The sequence below is a fragment of the Dryas octopetala genome, chromosome 6, assembly GCF_963921425.1.
Source record: "Dryas octopetala chromosome 6, drDryOcto1.1, whole genome shotgun sequence".
NCBI classification, from domain to species: domain Eukaryota; kingdom Viridiplantae; phylum Streptophyta; class Magnoliopsida; order Rosales; family Rosaceae; genus Dryas; species Dryas octopetala.
The window spans coordinates 12,051,055-12,074,776 of NC_141371.1; the positions used below are offsets into that span (position 1 = coordinate 12,051,055).

The 23,722-nt window shown below is 34.7% G+C and overlaps 2 protein-coding genes, 2 non-coding genes and 1 pseudogene across 4 annotated transcripts; 2 read left to right on the forward strand and 3 right to left on the reverse strand.

Annotated features, from left to right (window-relative positions):
* Window positions 1-1,522: 1,522 nt before the first annotated feature.
* LOC147282429 (U2 spliceosomal RNA) lies at window positions 1,523-1,717 on the reverse strand. Its single transcript, XR_015123189.1, has one exon. It is a non-coding gene; the product is annotated as a U2 spliceosomal RNA (small nuclear RNA).
* Window positions 1,718-4,451: 2,734 nt separating this feature from the next.
* On the reverse strand, window positions 4,452-4,647 carry LOC147282430 (U2 spliceosomal RNA). Its single transcript, XR_015123191.1, has one exon. It is a non-coding gene; the product is annotated as a U2 spliceosomal RNA (small nuclear RNA).
* Window positions 4,648-5,750: 1,103 nt separating this feature from the next.
* Window positions 5,751-8,837, reverse strand: LOC147282431 (amino-terminal glutamine amidohydrolase). Its single transcript, XM_086246871.1, has 5 exons — window positions 8,703-8,837; window positions 8,434-8,542; window positions 8,063-8,277; window positions 7,693-7,817; window positions 5,751-6,304 (listed from the first exon to the last, which is right to left on the reverse strand). The coding sequence occupies exons 1-5, from the start codon at window positions 8,798-8,800 to the stop codon at window positions 6,147-6,149; spliced, it is 705 nt and encodes a 234-aa protein (XP_086102997.1). The 5' UTR covers window positions 8,801-8,837; the 3' UTR covers window positions 5,751-6,146.
* Window positions 8,838-8,840: 3 nt separating this feature from the next.
* On the forward strand, window positions 8,841-9,864 carry LOC147282432 (DTW domain-containing protein). The gene has a single exon (XM_086246870.1). It carries the CDS (start codon window positions 8,978-8,980, stop codon window positions 9,725-9,727), a length of 750 nt encoding a protein of 249 aa, XP_086102996.1. The 5' UTR covers window positions 8,841-8,977; the 3' UTR covers window positions 9,728-9,864.
* Window positions 9,865-10,094: 230 nt separating this feature from the next.
* Window positions 10,095-12,296, forward strand: LOC147282433 (F-box protein At4g22280-like; annotated as a pseudogene).
* Window positions 12,297-23,722: the final 11,426 nt, after the last annotated feature.

Sequence of the window (23,722 nt, forward strand, 5' to 3'; positions counted from 1 at the left end):
ATTAAAGTCATCTTTTAGTAATTTTTCTTTTGATTGTTGCTTTTTTATTTTTTATATTTGTTGTTCATGTTCAAAGTCCTAGTCAATCCTAGGCAAGAAAAGAATCTAGATAGATTTTTCGTTATTTTTCCTATCACACAGTCATTAGTTAGAAATTAGATATTTAATTTGACGCATTACATTTTAATTTTATTTTCGTATCAAATATTATCTTTTTCTAATTAATATTCTAAGCCGCACACATTCACGGCGAAAGGTCAGAAACTTTGCCTCACTTTTGGCGAGGCGTGTTGAGGTAGATCTCGGTTATACAAGTGGCCGATACATTTTTTAGCCATAACACAAACGAGGCCATTGTTTATCCAATTGTATAGTCTAATTATTATATGGATGTGATTTGTTAAGGGCATCACCAATTCCCTTGGAGAAGATGATAATTAAGGTTGGTTTTCAAGGTTAAAATAGTGCAACTTTCCAGAACGAACTGTCAGTCTTTCAAGGCATCGACACATGAAGCCGCAAGCAGACATGGATATACAAGAAACTAGCTAGATATATTTATCCGACTTTTAGTTTTTAATTGGTGCCTGTGATGATGGATAGAGGGCACCAACAAATCAGGTAGATATATTAGTAGAGGTGGTTTGGCTTGAACTTTGAAGGAGAAGGCGACAAAAAATCTGATGTGCTATGTCATTTCCAGTCTCAATTCATGTAATGAAATCAAAATAAAGTCTTTTAGATTGTATAAGTAAAGGATGTCGTTTCAGTAATTAGACTCATCATGTCACGTAAACTAGTATGTAAGTTTTTCCTCTACAAAAAGTAAGCAATAAGTAATGAGGCCTAATTACATAAGGCCTAATTAGAGCACAGTGTGATTAGTAATTGGACTCCATCATCATGTGTAGAACTTTACTTTTAGATTTTATGGTCCACCAATTTGTTCACATTACTTACTTTAGTCATGAATTGCTATGCATGTGATAAGCACGTGACTCGTTTTTGGGGGGCAAAAATATTACTAATCAGATAAGTACGTGCTTGTCACATGTACATATTTAACAAAAATTCGAATAAAATTAATTGCTAGAACTTAGAATGAATAATATGAAAAAGTCAGTAGATCATAAAATCTAAAAATAAAGTTTACAAACTCAAGTGACACTCGCGATAAATATCATGTACTATAGGTATATAAATTCTTGTTTGGGATAATGATGTCTTTTAGGAGACCCAATAATCTCTTGAGCTTCATGTGTAAGGTTTGATATTTGACTATATATGCATTTAGCTAGACCCGTGCATAATCTCTTGAGGTTCATAATTGTTAATAAAATTGTATCGATTTTGTCATTTTTTGTGGGGCTTATATGGCCAAGAATCCATGTCATTTTGTCACATCCCCTTATTACACGTGTTTAAGCTTAAACAACCACACCGAAACATTTAATTTTGAATAGTTGAATTGAACAAAGTCAAAATACAAAGAACATGAACTAAAGAAGTTGAAACTAGAATTGGAGGGTGCGCCAGCCCAAGCTGTAGTGCAAGGCATGAGCGACGCTTGGGGGCCCCAGTAGCAAGCTACTGTGGTGGGCCCTCCCCTTTAAGAAATTAATTTAATATCGTGTGAGTCGATGACCCACATATCAGATATTAAACTGATAAGAACAGATACTACACTTGATCTTAGCCAAAAGGCCGAGAAAGGTATGCTTGTTACTGACTTGGGCTTCCTCTTTTATAACACCTCTTCCACTCATTCTTAACTCAACTCTCCAATGTGGGACTTTTGAACATATATGTTCTTCAAATTAGAGATATTTCTGTAGCTTCAAAATTACCAGGAGAAAGACACAAATTAATGAATAAAAGGAAGCAGCTTATAGATTGACAAAACCTCTTAGCCATTCAAGCAGTTTACTGAAGAGAAACTCATCCAACAAAGAAAAAAAAAAAAAAAAGTTGAAGAAACCTGTGGAGTTGATAACAAGTCCATGCTGTAGTACTGTCATAAATGGCATACTTGGTCTCATAATCTTGAAACTTTTGCTGGTACATTTATATATGCGTGGTCTGAAATATTTGTTAGAGATTATATTGCTGCCCTAGTAGAGCTCATTATACACTTAACTTGAAGAACAACTATTAATTGTACAAGATTGGAAGGGTGCACAATTTTAGTACATGCATGCTTACTCCTCATTGTTTATCTAATTGTATGGTCTAATTATTATATGGATGTGATTTGCGAAAGGCATCGCCAACTCCCTTTGGAAAAGATAATAAGGTGAGTTTTAAAGGTTAAAATAGTGAAACTCTCTCCAGAACAACATGCTAGCTTTTGCATAGATATGTAGTCTTACTCCAAAAATAACTTCTCCTTTAGTTTGAGCTTTCTTAATTTCACATAGAACTTTGAGGACAAAGGCATTCTTACTCCAGAAATAATTGCCTTTAGTTAAAAATTAAAACATATAGAACCAGCTATTCTACCTTGATGTTGAGAATGGTTTTTTTTTTGGTCAAAAAAGTTGAGAATGGTATACTTATTAATTATCTATCTATATATGTTGATCAGGTGATTTGGGTTTTTAGTGATTTCTTAGAACTTATTAAGAAACCTTGTTCTGGCACTGAGTTACATGAACTTGCAGTACTTGATGTGTAAAGTTCAAAGAGAAGAAAACTAGAGGACAATTAGATGAATTAAAGTTGATTATGTCCTTGCCATATATATTTTCCACAACCTGCTTCAAATTAACCAAAGTTTTCAAGATTATCAGAAAACTTATGGAGTTGGCATTTCTCAAGAGGATTCATGCAGTGCATGTTTCTGATATGGGCTCAAGTACAAGACATTATTTGATTAACTGCTGTTTATTTACTTTGGATAGCTGAAAAGAATTAAAACCAAAAGAGAAAAGCAAGCCTACAACCCTTTTTAATTTAAACCTTTTCCTTTTTGCTTTTATGTTTATTAACTTTTGTGATTGCTTGCTTTCGATCAGAAGGTGAATTAAGATGAAACTTGAATTGACTTGCCCATATTTGGGTTCTCATTCCTTTAAGGTGGTGACTGATAGGCACTATTTCAATTTGCTTGGTCAGATACATGGTGTCTAAAGAATAGCTGACTTGTGGTGCCAACAACAATCACAAAGAACTGCAGGCATCAATTCAATTTCCTCACTGGTTCTCTCAATGGTGGGCTTTTCATGGGGCAATTTCAAATCCTCCTCCTGATGTTGTTGAAAGAATATGAGGATCTTAAAAAGATTTTTTCCCAACTCAATAGTGATGATAAGCTTGAAGACAATTATGATGAAAAAAAATAAAGTACTGAACATGCTCAATCCAATGAAGATAATTGTTTTGGCCTAAGTGACATACAAAAAGAAATTAAGTATGAAAAGTAGAAAATAAAGCACCAATTTGCAAAATTTTAGTCGAACATCTTTTGCATGACTACGAATTGTGATATCCACAAAAAGATAATTGTTCCACAAGTGAAGAATGGACAAAATAGACACTTGTACGTGAAGGTTTATTACACTGCCTACAAAGTTTCCCAAGTGCACTCAGAAGGAATGAACATCATCATGCATGCTAGACATGAAGTGACAATCTCTTTTTATCCGGCCTCTAGCTTTGCAAAGCGTTTTGATTTTGAATGCAAAGACCTATGAGTAGCTAAAACCACAAAACAATCATGGAGACAACGAAAATCTCCATCAAATTTTCAAAAAATTTTAAATAATGTAAAAGCACAAAGCCTTGGCTATAAAGGACAAAGTCTTGAGGCATCATCAAGTATTGGTAGTTTGGAGGAAACACTTAAACTTAGAATTAGGCACTTGTACTCAATATTTTATCCTAGTCTCAACTCTTTAATTCCCTCTCTTTCTCTCAAAAGATTTGTATATCCAATTATACTTTCAAGTTTCTAGATCGATCTTCTGACTAAATATCACAATTTGTAAGTTTTTTTATTTCAATGTATCAATAATTATGCTCATATTTTGAACATTCACTTTTCGTTACAATTTGTATCATTCATCATTATGGGTGATTTTGGACTTTCTTTCTTATACTTGGAGATCGAATTTCCTCATCCTTGTCCTTTGACATAGCCAACCAAACTATTTACACCGTTAAACTTAAAAGTGAGGCATTTATCAAATTGTTGAAAATGTCACATATTGTACCGGATAGATATCATATTCATGGAATACAATTTACTTTAAAAAGCTCTGAGTCCACTTCAACAATTGACAAGGTGATCATCATCTTCATGTGGTCCTCATCTCCCAAGTAGTGACACATTATTTGATCCCTCTTATTTGGACACTTAATTTGATTCAAATAATATTACTCTTAAATTGAATGTCAAAGCCTTATTTTTTTGGGCTCGTAATAAAATAACTTGAAACTAGATTTGGTGGGGTGTGGGGTGCGCCTGGCCCATGCAATAGTGCAACGCTTGGGCGACGTTCGAGAACCCCAGTAGCAAGCTACTGTAGTGGGCCCTCCCCCTAAAGAAATTAATTTAATATCGTGTGACCCATTGGGCCACGTATCAGATATTAAACTGATAAGAACAGATACTACACTTGATCTTAGCCAAAAGGCCGAGAAAGGTATGCTTTCAAAATTCTTGGCCAGCCTCTTTTATAACACATCTTCCTCACATTCTTAACTTGACTCTCCCATGTGGGATATGTGAACACCTGTTCTTAGAATGCAGTGCCTCCACTCAGGGATTTCTTTACTCTCTTTTGTATATACCTCTAACTTCAAATTTTTTTTCTTTGTCCGTTATCCATCTTTCCGTAGCATGGTTGTCTTCGAGAGCTTTTACCATACCAACAGTCCAGTTATACATTCATCATCCTCGTCTAACGGTGAAAAACTATACTTATTAAAAAGAAATATCATTAAGAATATATAAGAGTCAAAAATGTGTTTATATGACCAAAAACTATACCTATTAAAAAGAGTTATATCCTTAAGAACATTTAAGAATCAAAAGTGTGTCTGTATGACGAAAACCTATACTTATTAAAAAGAGTTATATCCTTAAGAACATCTAAGAGTCAAAAGTGTGTCTGTATAACATGAGCGTCCGCACCACAAAATTTTCAATTTACATGGTCTTATTACTGAAGTGTGGGATTTTATCTTCAATAGCGGAGAACATTTACCCCGCACCTAAAACTAGGGTTTGAATCTTCCACTCCTCCTTTGTACAAACAGAAAATGCGGATTTAAGACAATTCAGATTGAAGGGACTATAAGATAAACAAGTTAGATCTATGTGAAGGATATTAGTTATGAACTAAAATGTAAGAAAAAATTAGAATGAGAGGCCATGGATACTCTTCCTTACAATGGAGTGTCCATGTTGGAAATGCTTTAAACTTCATCATATTTCCTCTAAATTGCACGCCTTCTGCTCATACTTGTATTACTGTAAAATTGAACGATTCAGCTGTCCATAGTACAAGAGGAGAGACCAGAGAGGCGTGTAGAGTGAAGTTAAGTTTGTTTCCAAAGGCAGCAATTACAGGACCAAATTTGGTCTACTTTTTCCTAGCTGAAAATTTGCCATCCATCTTACCCAGAATCCAAAAACTATGATTTGCAGTATTACAGCATTAAACCAAACAAGACATCGGAAAATTAACAAGTGCTCTTTGCTAATAATTTATAACAGACAAGAGAATCTTGTGTTGCAGCAACCGCACATAGATGAACATTGCCGAAAATGAGATAGAGCAAAGGCTGTCAGGCGTCTACCCACTAATTTCAAATAACATGGAACAATTTTATGCCCACCAATGTCACATATCATAGAACCATTTTATGCCAAAAGATTACAAGAACCCATTTCATAACAATAAAAACATATTACTAAATAACATCCATTCCATGATAAGTAAGACTTTTCAAACCCGGCAAACAGAGAAAGCAGGAGTTCTGAGAACGAAAACTTTTTATACAATCTTTAGGGAGAGTTCCATTTCTCCGAAGCACTAGGGAGAAAAATGGCAGCTGGAATGAACTAATCCAAAATGTGATACAGCAAGTAACTTGGTTCCAATATGTTGGGTTCAGCTGATAGATAAGAGAAATTTCATACATCAAGGAATTTGGGAAAAGAATTCCTCCAGTTGACTTTCACTTATGACCACACCAAGCTTTTGGGTAAAAACTGCATTGGTTGAATCAGCCCCTGCATTACTCACAGAATCTGCAGCATGGATCTCAAAGTATTCATTCAGGTTGTGTACAGTTCCATCTGCACAAATATAAAAAAAGCTTTTAGGTTGTGCATTTCTCACCACCTCACTTAGCAAATAGATATTTGGAGTTCAAATCTACCTCAATACTATTTTAGCTACTGAGAAAGGAAGAGAGGAATAATAGTTATTAAGTGACTGCTTTAGCTCATAAGAGAATATATATAAACATATTTTTTAGTAGTAAAAAGAAGAGGAAATTACAGATTTGGTCCACTTATTTTATACCTAGTTCAATTTTGGTCCACGATCTTTTTTAAGTTCTGTTTTGGTCCACTAATTGTTTCATTTGTTCAATAAAGGTCCAGATTTGTGACTTTAAATCTTTTGGGTTGTGTTTTCTTCAATTATAATTGAAGTATAAGTTATATTTCATCATTTCTTAGTCATAAAAACAAATTTGGAGTATTATAATCTAAGAAAATTGAGATTTGGTGAAATTTGAAAAATTGGCAGTTTTGGGTACCCTACTTTAGGGTCAATTATCTTGAGTTTTAGAACTCCAATTTGAATGATCTTTATATGGTTGTAAAGAAGAAATGCATAGCTTTAAAACAAGTATATATTTGCTGAATTTGGGTGAGATTTGATAGGGTAAAAAGCAGGCCAAATTTGAGAAAACAAATCTGGACCTTTATTGAACAAGTGAAACAATTAGTGGACCAAAACAGAACTTAAAAAAGATTGTGGACCAAAATTGAACTAGGTATAAAATAACTGGACTAAATCTGTAATTTCCCCGTAAAAAGAATTTGTAACACCCAACCACAAGAAGCATGAGCTTGGCATGAACCTGGACTCCCTGTGTGGGCTATCCATCTTCCACCTATCGGCAGAAATCTGACAGATCCTACTACAATTCTCTGATAAACTCTCTCTCTCTCTCTCTCTCTCTCTCTCTCTCTCTCTCTCTCTCTCTCATACACAAACATGCAGAATAGGTATCCAGGTTTTCATCTCTCTTTGTTTTGGGGGTGACAGGATGCTCAAACAAATTTATAAGCTCCTATATGTGGCTCATTTTAATCTAATCTGAGTTTACTACAAGAACAGAATAAATGGGAGTTATTCTCTTGATCATATAAAAATGAAAAAGTGGGATTTCCACATATATTCATTTTCCTTTTGTCCAGGTAACAATGATTCTAAACTTAAGACTCAGATTTCATTTGAGGAATGATTTCGTCTAAGAGACAAAAAGAAGAAAAAGTGTGGCAATGGAGGCTTATGAATAATCAATCACACCTCCTTTGTGCTTGATTATTTTGCTTAGTTGTTAATTGGAAAACTTTGTTACAAGTGGTATTCTTAAATCCAAGTATTCTGATAATTGGTATTTTTACCACCACCAAACTATATAAAAATGTAAGAGGAACTTAGCATTTACCCTGAGCAACAATGGGTTCATGGACAGGAGGTTGCTGAACCCAATTGCCAAGAGAATCTTTCATGTGTCTTCTATCAGATGCAAAGCAACGGAGGAATAATGGGGCATGCACAATCCGGAAATACCTGCACCACAGTACCAGAAAAGGCATCAATACATATGTGTTCGAAAATTTGGACTACACATTCAAACAAAAATTCAGCTAATCAAAAAACCAGATTTATAGTTTCACAACATGTCAGACACCGAAATAACAGTTAAACAAAAATGTTTTATGTGTCTATATAAAATTTCCCTATATTTGAGTATATATAACTTAAACACCTGAGGCAGAGTGACTTTGAGTGAAAATATACTAGTGTTGCAATACCTCTGGAATTCAGGAAAGGTCTGAAATGAGGGGCGGATAGTTTCAGAGACATAACTTGGTAAAGGACAAGGAAATGGAAGACTTGAATCCAAATCCCACACTAAGTGTGGTGAGGGTGAGTCACCTCTGCCTTTTCTCTGTACGCAAATGACATGATAATCCCACAGAACAACTCCATCAGCTCGGTTGCTGGCCTTTTGATGCCACAGTGGGATCTACAACATTTCATTTCCAACCATAACAAACAGTAAATTCATCAAAAAATTTAATATAATATAAACTATCCCAAAAACAAAAACAAAAAACAAAAAATATATATATATTATATATATACAAAAAAACAAAAATGGCACAATGGGCATATCAAATACCTGTCTGTTGTCATTCGAAATGAAAACGACAAAGAGATCAGAGCCTTGGGCATCATCTGCTATTCCCTTTGTGCATAATTCCTTGCAGAGGAAGTAAACATTCTCCTCACTACCAAAAACATAAGATAAGCAAATTTGCTACTTGATCATTATGATTGATGATGAGCAACTGAGCAAAAGCACTTTCAGAACAAAGAAAAAAGCACTTTCAGAAAAAACCAAGAGCAAAAACAAAGCGTATAGTTGATTGGGTGTGCTGTTGCTGTTACCAGTAAAATGGGGTGTGACGGAACTGAGAGTGAGAGACGTCCCTAGCTTCCAATTTCGAGGTAGTCATCTTCTTTCGCTGCTGAGCTTTCCCCAACATTCTTGTGATTTAGATTCTTTTGTACCTCCCCACCCACCAGACGACACGTCGTTTAGAACCCAAGGAACGGAACGACACATCGTTCCCATACTGTAAAATATATACAATATCAAAACGCTGCCGTTCCCACATCTATAAAAACACGATCCCCACCATCGAGCTCGCTCAACCACCAGCATGGAAGGAGAAGAAGCCATCGAAATGACCAATCTCGACCTCTCCGACAGCGCCACGTCACCGAAAAGGCGGCCCAGGCCCATCTGCTCGAACTGCAACCGGCCCAACCCGGTCTGCCTCTGTCAGTCCCTCCCGGCCCAGCCCATCGAGACCCAAACCCAAATCATAATTCTCCACCACCCGCACGAGGCCCAGCACAAGCTCTCCACCACCCCAATCCTGACCAAATGCCTGGCCAACTCCGCCGCCATCGTCAACCGCCGCCTCAAGCCAGGGCTGTCCCCACTCCTCGACCAATCACCGCCCGCCATCTACCTCTTCCCGCCCTCCAAATCCTCACCGGCCGTCAACTTATCCCAGCTTCAGGGCCCCACCCCCCCTGCGGTTCTCATAGCTTTCGACGCCACGTGGAAGCACGCGAGGGAGATGGTGAGCGCCAGCGAGGGGTTCTTGTCGAAGTTTGCGAAAAGGGTGTGTTTGGATGTGGATGAAAATGTGAATGGTGGGAGTATCTACGACTCGGAGCTGATTCTGAGGAAGGAGCCGTTTGGTGGGTGCGTGAGTACCATGGAGGCCGTGGCCAGGGCTTTGAGGGTGCTCGAGCCCAATGGGCTTCAGATCGAGAGGAGGCTTATTCAGGTTTTGAGGGATACGGTGTCGTTTCAGGCTAGGCATCTTAAGCCCGTCAAGCCCAGGCCCAAGTTGTTGAAGAAAGGGAAGGAACAACATAGGGTCATGCATGAGACTTGAGAGTATTATTAGTTCCCCACCCAATTTGCCTTTCTTGATTTTTCTCAATTTATTCATTTTCTCTCGTGGTATTATTATTCATATTGTTGGGAACTTGGGATGTAAAATTTCTCAATTCTAGTTATTGCATTTCTCCATTCAACGAAGAAAAGGGCGCTACTAACTTCTCGATTTGCCCAACACAACAACAAGGTAAAACTGTAAAAATTGAACCTTTTTCCTCTCTATAAAAATTGCATTTTGCTCTTCCCAGATATCTACCTAGTATTAAAGCAGCATCTCCTTTCTTGAGTCCCAAGTATCAAAGTGGGTCTTCATTTTTGTTAATTTGGTTTGGTTTCTATTTGTTGTCTTTGGTATTTTGGTTATGCTCTTTGTACATAAATATGATAATAAGGGAGAGAGAAAGAGAAAGAGAGAAGATTAACATATGCTTTTTTGTTTTTGGGTTCAATTGATAGGGTGGTTACAACTTGAGAAGTAGAAAGAAAAGTTAGCATGAGTGCAACATGGTAGACCGAATCAGTGTGTTGCCTGATGAAGTAGTTGTTAGCATACTGTCTCTCTTGCCCCCTAAAGGAAGCAACAGCTACTAGTATCCTTTCGAGGCGATGGCGGTATGTGTGGGGCGTCTACTATAACTCTCCATTTTGATGATGAGAAAAATTTAAACAATTCGTCTCTCAAACCAGAAATACGAGAGTTGAATAAACATAGGTATGTTGATTGGGTGAATAATGTGGTGGAACAGCATAGAGGCCTAAAGATTGAACAATTCAGGGTTGCTTTTGATCTAAATCGTACTTTTTCAGGTTCCATCAATAAATAGATTCAATTTGCTTTGAGAAAGGGAGTTCAGGTGCTTGAGTTGGACTTGTTAGATTGTGGTGTTTGTTTTGGTAGTGGCTATACCTTTCCCAGTGAACTTTTAGGTATCAGAAAAGGGTCTTCTCTGAAGCCTTTGTGTTATGATATTCCAAGTCTACATCCTAGTGCATACGTTGGCTTTAAGTCCCTCAAAGTTCTTCATTTCAAATCTGTTGATGTGGATGGAGAAGCTCTTGAGTACTTTTTGTCTAACTGTCCAGTTCTTGAGCAATTATCAGTGTTGGATTCCTCAAATTTGGGTAATCTAAGAGTTGTCGGTCCATCGACTGCACTGAAGTACTTAGTGATAGAAGAATGTTTTCACATTCAAAGCATTGAGATTTGTGATGCAAACCTTGTTTTATTTATTTATTTTGGATATGAGATAAACTTGCTTCTTAGGAATGTACCATGCCTTGTTGAGGTATCCATTTGTGAGCATGAGTGTTTTCGCTTCTCAGAGATTCTCTTCACCGAACTTTCATCCTGTTTCTCTCAGCTAGAGATTCTCAAACTGACTGGATCATGGTTGGTTAGTATGTGTAATTATTATATTCTTGTTGTCCTTTATTTTTGTTGGATTATGTCAGTGCCTCACTCCTTGTTTGTTACTTTTCAGGTCTACAAGGAGAACCATGTATTTCCTATACTAGCAAATTTCAAACATTTGGAATTAACATTTGATTCAGAAGATGATTGTAGTTTTCTTCTATTAACTTCCTTCATGAAGGCATCTCCTTACTTGCACAAACTTGTGTTGTATGTACTATTCCTACTTGGTAGATTGCACAATAAAACTTGAAACTTGGTATTTGTATAGGAAAATGCTACTTATCCAAAAAATTTCCTCACTTTTGGAAGTAAACTCTTAAAAAACAAAAACAAAAACCGTCCCAAACTCACATCCCATAATAACTTTGTTTGAAATTACACACTAATTATCCTACAATCTTTAATATTTACTCATTTGTTATGTACATATTGGGAGGGTTTATTATTAGTTGTAAAATTATTGGGTACCCTGCAGTTAGATACAAAATCTCCCAATTATTTCCTTGTTAAATACATTACAGATAATAGGACCAAGTTGCATAATGATTAGAAACCCACTAGGTAGGTAAATATTTGGAGAGGTTGTCGTTGAGTTATGAGTCACTGTTACATATTCTAAGTACGTGACGCTTACATGTTCGTGCTAGCTACATATAATAACAATGCATAATAGATCATTCTTTGCACACAAAAAAACCATATTCATGTTGCTAGCTTATTTGGTAATCCTATTTGGTAATTATATATAATGAACTTAATGGAACTTTTGGTTCTTGTTGCATGTACACACTAAGTTGTTTCCTTAATTGGTGCAGTTTTCCTATCCCTTATTGAAGAGAATAGATGTCCAATTTAAGAAAGCTGCCAAGTTCTCCCATCATCACCTCAGGGTAGTGGAAATGGTAGGGTATGAACATGACCCAATTGATTATGAACTTGTCAAGTACTTTATAGAGAATGTTGTAAGACTGGAGAAAATTGTTGTCGTTACTGATCATGTTAATCCTAGCGAATTTTTGTTGGTGTATATCGAAGCACAGACTAAAGGTTAGAGATGAAGGAAAGGAGAACAAAAGTCCGGCAAATCATGCTAGGCAACAATGGCTCAGAAAAAAAAGTGCCCTCAACCATACAACTTGTTTGCATGTAGCTGGTGTGCAGTGCTTAATTTCTCTAGTGATTGTGTTGGGTAATAGTTAAATACTGAAGTTTATGTTATTGACGTGAGCCAACAATCTCAAAATTTGAGGTTCAAGGAATAGGAATAGGAAATGGTCTGAATATGGAAAGGGGATACAATTGTCTTTTTATTATTATCCAATAAAACCAGACCTTTTTTTTGTCAATATTCCTTCACCCATATATTGAATCTTGTTCGTCAGTCAACTTCTAGAATTGAATAAACTAGTATGTTTTTTTTGTTGGGTATTGATAGTATTGTAAGGTGCTTTATCAATCTTGCCAAAAGAGGTGCTTAATAAAAAATAAAAAAATCAAGTAGAACTGTAGAAGTGTGGAAGCAATTAGATTTGTCAATTTTGGATTAAATTTATTTTTTAGATAAATTTATTTGAAGGGTTGCGTCATTTATGGTCTTTAGGTGTTGGGATAAAATTGTTATTTTAAAATTCAAATAAATGAGTGAGAAGAGAAGAGGCTATGCATGTAGCAATATTTTCATAAAAAGTTACAATTTCTCATTACACACCCCCAATATTTCCAAAATACTCAAAAAAAAAAAAAAAAAAAAAGCAAACCCCAACCGACCCATCCCAGCTACCCCTTCCCTCTCCACTCCATCGGCCGGCCTATCACCTCCTTCCCCCGTTCTCTCTCTCCTTCCATCCATTAATGCAATATGGACATTTAAGAAACTGATCATATCAATTTACACTTTCATGACTTCAATTCTTATGTCATGCCAGCTTTCATTGATTAAAAACCAATGTTGTCCTTTGTAGTCTTTTGGTATTGTACTAAACTTGTAATTTCAAAGAGAGGTGTGTGTATAATGACAAGAAATTGCACTAAACATGTAAATAATCCACTAATTTTTCCTCAAATCTCAATGTGATACATAAATTAAATTTTGTTACAATTTGGTCCATAAATTTTTTTTAGTTTAATCCAAACCACGTCAGGGAATTAAATTTCGATAATTTTCTTGAATTTTTTTTTTTTTTTAGGTTTTGAAATATTACCGAATCGAAATTGTCGAAATTTTGTTAAAAGTTTTAATTGTTTTAGTTCAAATTTTCAACAAAATCAAAAAATTTTATATTTTAAAATTTTCTCAAAATCTGAAATTTAATTTATTAGACCACGTTGAAAATTTTGAGAAAAGTAAATGAATTATTGGTGTAATTAAACCTTATTTTTATCGATGAAAAATCTGCCTTTTGGACTATACATATTTCCTCTGTTGGCGCCTTTTCTTTTTTTGGGGTGACGACCATGTCAGTCTCTCTACCTCGCTCTCCTTGGGCTGTTCTAAACTTCTATGTTGATATCTGTCTCCAATTCTCGTCGTCAATCTCCTTATCCAAGTATCCAACCAATTCAACACAGTAGATCTTCCCTCTCAACAGTTAACATAAGCCAATACCATCTACCAAATCTACCATCTATTTCCCAGATTTACTTACACATATCTGAGAAGGTGTTTCGTTCTACACACAGAAACTTCTTGACAACAACCCAATGCTTCTTTTCACAATCACTGAGCACTCTAATAACACCCACAAGGGCACTTGTCAGATTCAATGAAGAAAATGGAGCCTCTAACATCTCAATTTGTCCAACACAACAAGGTCACACTATCAAAATTGAACCTTTTTTTTTTTTTCTCTTTATAAAAATTGATTCTTTTTCCCTCTATAAAATTGCATTTTGTTCTTCCCAAATATGTAACTGGTATGATAGCAGCATCTTTTTAAATCTCATGTATCGGAGTGCGTTTTCATTTTCGTTACTTTGGTTTGGTTTTCTATTTGTTGTCTTTGGTATTTTTGGACTTTTGGTTATGCTTTTTCTTAAATATATTTGATCATTTAAGGGAATCTAATATTTATTTTTTTGGACTTTGGAGAATCGTGTATTTCCTATACTAGCAAATCTCAAGCATTTGGAATTAACATTTGGTGCAGAAGATGATTGTAGTCTTCTTCTATTAACTTCCTTCATCAAGGCATCTCCCTACTTGCACAAGCTTGTGTTGCATGCAAGTATTCTTGCTTGGTAGATTACATGGTAAAATTTGGTATTTGTATAGGAAAATGCTACTTATCCCGATTCTTTGTTCCCCTTACGTCTACTATTTTCTTAATTCTATATCACTTTAAATGATTGCCCCTAACTTAAATCAATAACAATATAGGAATTGAATCCTGAGGACCCGATCCAATTACTCCTTTTAATCCATAGTTAGGTATGTTTGATATACATTATTGGCTCATTTATTGTCTTGGCTCTGATACCACATTGTTCAATAACCACTAGACCTAATAAGTTTTAAGCTGTCAAGAAATGAACCAACAATGTATATATATCAAGCTTACAAGTCCCATTTAATATTTGTGTTCATATTCTAGGAGATTCGTTCACTTCTATTGCTCTGAAGACTTGTGAGCGTAATGATAATTATATTTGGTAGCTATATATAGACTTAATGGGATTCTTGGTTCTTGTTGCATGTACACACTAAGTTGTTTCCTTGGTGCAGTTTCCTCATTTGTTGACAGTGCCTAGAGGAGGAATACAATATAAGAAAGTTGCCAAGTTCGCTCATCATTACCTCAGGGTAGCGGAACTGGTTGGGAATTGCCATCACACAACTAATATTGAACTTGTCAAATACTTTTTAGACAATGCTGTAAGACTGAAGAAAATAGTTTCTGTTACTGCTCATCATGGTAATCGTAACGAACTATTTTGGAGTTTTCCTAAGCACAGACATAGGGTTATTTTCAAACAGAAAAAAAAAAAAAAAAAAAAAAAACCTAGAACTTGTATGCATGTAGCTGCTGCAGCGCTTAGTTAATTTTTTTTTTGGTAAAACAGCGCTTAGTTAATTTATTTAGTGATTATGTTGGTAATTATACATATAGTTGGTCCAGTGCTTCATTTATTTAGTGATTGTGATTTGTGTTGGTACTTATCAAATACTGAAGTTTGTACACTCCTATTGCTCACCTACTATTTAAGTAATTATTTCATATTCTAGGAGATTTGTCCACTTCTATTTCTATACTACTCAAAAATGTCACAGTACAGACGAAATTTTTCAATCGGTAAAAGTACAAATTCCCTCACTAACAATATTATTGCCAATGGATTTCGTTGGAAAAATAATGACTGTCGATTTTGCCAATCGTCAGTAGAGATGGAGTGCCTAAAAGTCACAAACTATCGGCAATCATGAAAATACAGTGTTGGGAGGAAAATTATTAGTGAAAAAAAAATCCGTAAAGACATTTACCAACAACTTTGAGCCACCCTTGACAAAAAAATTCATCGGTGACAACCTTGTTTTGGTAATACTGGCTCTAAAGACTTGTGAGTTTAATGGTAATTCTATTTTTAAGCTACACATAGACTTAATAAAATTTTTGGTTCTTGTTGCAATAGGCAACTAGTTGATAGCCACCAATTCTTCTTCAAAATTAGCTACCAATACTCGGATTGTAGAACAATTTATATTTTTTCATTGGATAGAGTTTGAAGAACACTCCATGATGAAATGATGAAACAGACTAAATTAGCTACCAATTGCGGTTGTATCAAGAATAATTTATTTTGAAATATATGAAGAATTCTATTCAACAAACTAAAGTTTCCAGAGAAAAATTTAAAACAAGTGTAACGTAGAGAATATCTCCATCAATCAAGGAATAAAATTTTGGGTTTCGAAAAAATTTCAATAGAAGATTTTTAAATTTCGACAAAAATTTGACGGAAATGACGAAAATTGATATCAAAATACGGAAATTTTAAATGAAACTTTACCATATGTTTATTTATCATATTATCTACTAAATTGATAAAAAATATTGAAGAAACCAAATTATATAGTAGGTTTCATGTGATATAAGATGAATATAATGCACGCTGAAGGCAAATACTGTTAAATAAAAATTAGTATAATGAATAAATGAAATTAGTATATTATCTATACTCTATAATATATACACTAAACCCTATATATTTTATAATCTATATTCTATATTGTTTAGGATATGGTATATGATATTAGGATTTAAGCTCTTTAGGTACTTTAAATTATTTTTTATATAAATATATATTAGAGTTTACTAGTTTAGGGTTTAAAAATAACTAAACGAAACTCCAAAACGGTCAAACAAAACCCCAAACTATTTTTTTTCTTCACAATTAACCCAAACCCCAATCAACCATAAACCTTTTAAATTTTTTCTCTTTTTTTTTTTCATTTTTTTTCTTTTTTTCTTTTCTTTTTTTTTCTTCTTTTTCTTTCCTTCTTTTTCTTTTTTTTTTCTTCTTTTTCTTTCCTTCCTTTTTTTTTTTTCTTTTTTTTTTTTCTTCTTTTTCTTTCCTTCCTTTCCCTTTCCTTTCTTTTCCCCCGAGGCTCCAGCAACTCCCTTGTTTTTTCTTCATTTCTTCTTCATCCTCTCTCTCTCTCTACATCTCCTCCCACCGTCTCCATGTCGCCCCTCTGCCCTCGCCCCCTGCCCTCGCCCCGTCGCCCCCTGTCGTCGCCTCTCTCTCCCTCAATCTCCCCCTGCCGCCACCCCTCTTTCTCCCTCGATCTCCCCCCTGCTACCTCTCCATTTTTCTCCAAAAACCCAACTCCAAAACCCAAAACTAGATCTTAAATTCTCACCGCCGAAAATTTCACCGAAATTTCGACGATTTCGGGCGAAATTTCGATAATTTCGACAATTTCGACGAAATCATCCCAAAAATTTAACAAATATGGGTTTCGATTTTGACACCCCCAAAAATCGAAATTTTCGACGAAATTTCGCCGAAAACTTCGAAATTTAACACCCTGCCATCAATACACAATAATCGCCATCAGCCAAACTCAGTCTATAGGATTTTTCACCAAAAGGTATTCAAGAATTGTCTTACAGGGAGAAGACTTATGTTATCCTGGATGGCTTATTGCTTAAAGTCTCTAAAAAAATATGGTACAAATAATATTACTGATTTGCATTTTTTTTGAGAGACTATTACTAATTTGTGTCAAAGAAAACCCACAAAATTCTTTTCCATACCCCACTTGAAATTTTTTCCTCCGAGTATTCCAACTTTACTCTCTATTATAAAATAAAAAATAAAAAACAACCCAGCCACCTCCACCCAACCCAACACCACTTTTCCCTCCCTACCACTCAGCTACCGTATTGATCGGTGGTGCTACCGTATCAGTTGGCCCCACCACCGACCATTTCAATCAGCCAGCCTCTCACCTGGTGGGAGGAAGGGAGGAGGAGAGGGTGGGGTAGTTGGGTTTCACTTTTTTTTTTTTTAATAATTAGAGGAAAAGAAAGAATGTTAACTTGTGTGGAGTTTACAAAGAAAATTGTGGGTTTTCTCTATTCTAAATTTGTAAGAATGGGTATGTACAATCATTTTTGCTAGCATTGGCCCATAAACTTTGTTTCAGTTGCAATTTCAATGTGTTGTGAACATAGCCTCCTCTAGTTACAAACTTGTAAATTGAGACCTTCCACAGTTCCACATGCAGAAGGGAGGCTGTGGACCAATGCTACAGACAATGATCAAAATGTGAATGTAGTGCCACATATCACATGATATGTTCACTTTTCAGCACTTAAAAGCTGTCACACTATATTCAAATAATGTGGATTTTTTTTAAATAATAATAATGTGGCGGTGAAAGCTTGAAAGGAAAACTAAGTCTAAGCAAGAACCGGCCTGAACCTAGCTAGCCACACTCAAGAACTGCTATTTTGCCATGTTTTTTGTTGCACGTACAGGTTACAACTTACAACCAATTAACAGTACTTCTGCTAATTAATGAAATTGTATGAAAATTCCATGGAAATTGAACAAATATTATACTGTTTTTGGACTGTAACAAAAATTAACCATAGGAGTAGCATAAAAAAAAATAGTCAAATCACAAGGACAAAACATACCTTTTAGTTAATATTATATATGTGTGGTCCTTATAAAAAGTAATATATGTAGTGACTTTAGTACCATATTAAATACTAGTCTCTCTATACTCATTTTCGTGAGTGCGAAATGGTTTTGCGTAAACACTGATATTTTAGCAAGCGTAATCAGTTTAAATGAAAACTAAATTTGAAAAAATTAATTAAAGAGAGTGACATCAAGTCAATTCTCATGGGTGAGAAAGTAAATTTGGAAAATAAATAACCAACCATTGGATTTAAGTCGAAACGATCTCAGTCATTCAGACCCAGAGATAATTCAAAAACTGTTCTGTTTTATTATATAAATTTTCATCCTAAAAATTTAAGCTATTTGGTAAAAAAATTTAATAAATACTAATGGCTAGGCCCATAGGATTAGAAGGGCTGAAGAATTTGGTCATCCCTAACTAACCTGGATTATCTTGGTCAACTTATCTGCTACATTAAGTTTAATTAATATTACCACAGATTAGCAACTATAGTTGCTGCTAAACGCTAACTATATATAATACAAAAAGCCCATGTAAAAATGTTGGTTCTTTAACTAACTAATTTAAGGTTTAGTACTTTCTAGAACATTTATGTTAGATGCAACACCTTACCTAACAACAATACTTGTACATATATTTATATATGCATTTGGTCAACTTGGGCCTGTTGAGAGATGATAAGATATAAAGGAAATTTTTCTTTTTCTCTTAATTTTTTTTTTTTTGGGATACAAAGGGAGCTTAGAATATTATAGTTCTATGTTACATTGTTGTCAATGTCATTTTTGGCTACATGGCCTTATATGAGTTGGCCTCTCATTTTTATTAAATTATTTTTAAGACATCTTGTCATTCTATCACCGCATTTTATTTTATGGTTCCCTCAAATTCTGGGCAATCAATTCAATTTTCCTTCCACTTTTATGAAAAATTATGAGGTGTAACTGATACATCGATATGTAGTGTAACTAATCCAATATATAAGGGTATTACAGCTGGATGATATATTTATATTAATGAAATATAGTATTAATAACATTTCTTCATATTATGATACGTTAAATTAGTTACACAATTTGGCACTGTATCGATTATATGGAATAATTTATTATTTTGGTTTTACATCCTTGTTTTTTTATTATTTTGGTTTTAATACAGACTTCTTATTACAAATTTTTAAGAGGAATGTTATCTACTTTTTTCAATCTATCTTCTCATTTATTATTCTTATTTTACAGTGTATTTTTATGATTGGAACTGTTCATTTTTTAAATAGTTATTAATTTGAAGACTCTTTCTGCAAAAAATTAATTAATTCAAGAATCGTTTAGCCATATAGCTGTTATCAAATAAATAAATAAATTGTGAATTAAATTGTTAAAATATAAAGTTTAAAAGTTAAAACATTTAATTCATAATTAATTAATAATTGAAGGGATCATAACAATTTGTAATACGTTGAAACTTGAAAGTCAAATAATAAGTATAATATATTTTTCGCAAGGACCCATCCAAAGAAATGTGGCTTTCAGTTTTTGTTTCTTTAATTTATTTATTTTTGGTGAGTTCTTGTTTCTTTAATCAATAAATTAATCTAGAATCTTTGGACATTCTCGAGGTCTTGGTGCCCCACCATAACACTATACTCTCTCTCTCTCTCTCTCTCTCTCTCTCTCTCTCTCTCTTTATGAATGTCATGCATGCCATACATGTTCAAAGCCAGCAATATAGTTGAAAGGTGGGGATGACCCATTAAATAATATGGGCCAATTAGCCTAATATATTAACTAGCTTTTGGGATAAAATTAATTGCAGCACCTACGTTCACTTTTGAAATTAGTTAAAAAAATAATAGTTTGAAATATTCTGAATGGTAATTTATAGTAGCGAATAGGATGTTTGATGTTAATTTCCAACTAAATATATATGGAGAATAACTTGTCATTCTCGTATGATAGGAGTAAGAGAGAAGAAAGAGAGGAGAGAGAGAGAGATACCAACTATGGTATTCCAAGGACATGTAAGTCCCTCTCCATCTATATGCATTTCTATACGACATACGCATTATGTAAGCCTTGTGATTAGTATTTTTGAAAAGTAAAATATATAATGATTTATATTAGTGAATTAAATTGTATTTTTTTGTGTAAGTGGTCACTCAATTATTTTTGTTTGCCTAAATAATTTTACTTGAATGACTATTTAATCTAATAGTGACACTCAAGTCTTTATTTTATTGAAAAATATTCCTAAACTCGAATTTGATTAACTTCAATTATTGATAATAATAATAATAATATAAAAAAGAGTAAATATTCTTAGCGAGGTCGGCTTTGACCGACCTTCCAAATTTGGGAGGTTACCTATTTGCCACCTTTCGGCATATACTATTGCCGCCATTATTTATATCAAAAATTAATTGGGAATCAAGGTCATCGTTTTCTGATTTAAGTAGTGTGTTTTAGAAAATATTAAATTAGTAGGTGTATTCGGTTGAGTAATATGAATTTCTTTAATAAAGCATTTTACAAAAGAGAGGACCAATTTTTTTTAAGAAAATGACAATAATAAATTAATGAGTGAGAAAGAAGGAAAGAATAAAAGTGGAAAACTTAAACTGTCAATACATTTTTGTGAGACCTACTAGCTTTAGTATCAGCAAATGGGTACAGCTTAAAAAATATATAAATAAATAGTATCCCAACCAATAGTACTTAAATGACTTAATGCAAAAGGAGAAGAGAATAATATCTATGTAATAATAGAACAGTGAAGTCAGTTGTTGAGGTCTGTACCATCATCCACAAAGCACAACAACATGTGAAGCCTTGTCCAATTTTCTAACAATATTGATGAGGAGATAAACCAGTGTTTTCAGACGCAAAAACATGACGCGAGGCGTTTTAGTCGTAGAAGGCGAGGCGTAAGCCTCAACGCGTTAAGGCGTAAGCTTTTCGGTATATATTTTTTATAATAAAAAAATTATAAATATATATATAAACATATATAAATAGATAAATATATATAACTATATAAGTATATATATAGAACATAAGACCCAAATATATATATAAATATATATATAAGCAAGGATATTGTTGTCTTTTCAGCACATGTAAAAAAATTAATATTTTAAAATGTTTTTGAATTAAAAAATAAATAAAAACAGTATTTGCTATTTATATATGTTTGGGCCAAAGTCTCGTCGCGGATGTCGAAGATGGCCTGGAGGAGGGCGACGTAGAGGTGGATGTTGAGGGGGTAGCCGTCGGCCCAGTGGCAGACGTCGGTGGGGGTGCCGTTGGAGCTGCGCCAGGAGAGGGAGACGACGGCGTTGCAGAGGGTGCGCATGGTGTCGGAGTTCTTGCCGGTGTCGATGGGCTTGTTGTCGGCGGCGCGGATGATCTCGCGGAGGCGCATGGCGAAGGTGTTGCTGCGGTCGAGCGTGATGGAGGGGTGCTGGAGAAGGCCGGCCTCCAATATCTTCAGCTGCCGCTTCTGCCAGTGGTGGTACTCGTTCGAGCTCTCGTTGAATTCGGACGGTTTCAGCTGACGGAGGAGCTCCAGCGGGAGGATTATCGTCTCTGCTCGCCTGATGGCCATCACCATAACTGCAAGTCAACCTTTGCCTTGCACGATCTTACTCGGTTGGAAGAGTGGGTTCTTCTCCAACCGATCTTCTCCAAAACAGAGGTGCAAAAAACCTAGAACAGAGGTTGAAAAAAATCCCGCAGAGTTGGTCGCGAGGCGACGCCTTCAGCGCCTTGCCGTTGAGAGGCGTACGCCTTCAACGCCTTGCCGTCGCCTTTCAGTCGTTTTTCACAGTCCGGCGACGTCGTGCGCAATCGGCCGCCGCCTCGCCATGACTCGCGCCTTGAGGCGCGCCTGAAGCTGGCCTTTGAAAACACTGAGATAAACTACCCATATATGTTGCATCACATCACACAAGCATTTTAACAAACATCTCATATACCATCATCAAAAACAATTTGGTCATTAATTTTGGTGCTGACAACATGATCCATGGATATATGGACAGCCAAAACTGGAATTCCAAGATGCTGTTTTTTTGGAAACTTTTGAGCCAATTCCCACTCCTTTCACATTTTCTAAGTCTCTCTAATCGAAAAAATTCCTTGTATGATGTTTCTCATGACTCATGTGGTAGTATTGAATGACTAAACAGATCAATTAAAAAATGACATGTGTTCTTCTAGTCATCTTACAAATTAATCGGCCAATTTCAATAATGAAAATTGTTACAATGAAGGTTGATGATTTTGTGGTAGGAGAGTGGCTCTCTTGGGAATTTTTAGCTCAGCTTAGGACATATCAAAAATTATTCTAGTAGTTTGAACTTCTTCTTTATTATAATTGTATTGTTGTAAGAAAGTACTTTAAAATTAATTAGTTAATAAATTAATCGAAAGTTAAGTATTTTTTTGAACCCTCATAATATATTATCTCATAATCCGAACCGTCTATTTTTGATACTCTATTTTAAAAATCATCATTGTAAAAAATAACTAAATTGAAAATCATTAATCATCTAACTGTGATAAAATAAATAGACGAACAAAATTTTATGATAAAAGCATTAAAATGATTGTAATTGTAATTAAAGAGTTAAACAACTCTTGATTTGATTGATTTTTTTCAAAAATAATCTTTGTAGTGAGGTCCAAAAAATGAACGGTTTGAATTATAAGATTAGTTTCGTAATGGTGAGCCAAAAAAGGTGGTTAGCTTTGTAATGGGGTCTGAGAGCTCAGACTTGATTTGTCAACTTTTATGTTATGATTTAACTCTAAAATTTTGGGCGGACACAAGCCATTCTACACTCGAGGAGGGTATGAGATAAACCTGTTGGCAGATAGGGCCAAAATTGGATGAAGGAAGCAGCGCCGAACACTGCAAGAAGCGATCAAATGTTAAAAAAAATATAACATTTTGCTCTCGGCAACTTTACCGAGCACACAATGATAAGTGCGAACATGCAGATGTTCGCACCTGAAGCTCATATATATATATCACATGACTAATCTTATTATTTGAATATTCCATTTTTTAGGCCACACTTCAAATATCATTATTGCAAAAAATTAACTAAATTGAAAATCATTTAATTATATATAATTGTGATCAAATAAATAAACAAACATGGTTTCGATAAAAACATATAAATGGTTGTTATTATAATCAAATGATTAAATAACTTTCGATTTTAGAGATTGTTTACAAATATGATATTTGAAGTAAGGCCTAAAAAATGAATAGTTTCAATTATGAGATTATATAGTATGGTGAGTCCAAAATGGTAGTTAGTTTTTTATTAACTTATTAACCAGTTAGTTTTAAACTATTTTTATAAATATTTATAAGGTCATTTTGTTGAGTTATACCTCATTTTAGGCATAATGAGA

Bases quoted from the DNA above. Each gene is read 5' to 3' on its own strand.
- LOC147282431 (XM_086246871.1), bottom strand. From the start codon at position 8,800: ATGTTGGGGAAAGCTCAGCAGCGAAAGAAGATGACTACCTCGAAATTG. The intron at 8,278-8,433 runs GTATTTGATATG...GAAATGTTGTAG, and splicing joins TTTCGAATGACAACAGACAG to ATCCCACTGTGGCATCAAAA. The intron at 7,818-8,062 runs GTATTGCAACAC...ACTGTGGTGCAG, and splicing joins ACCTTTCCTGAATTCCAGAG to GTATTTCCGGATTGTGCATG.
- LOC147282432 (XM_086246870.1), top strand. From the start codon at position 8,978: ATGGAAGGAGAAGAAGCCATCGAAATGACCAATCTCGACCTCTCCGAC.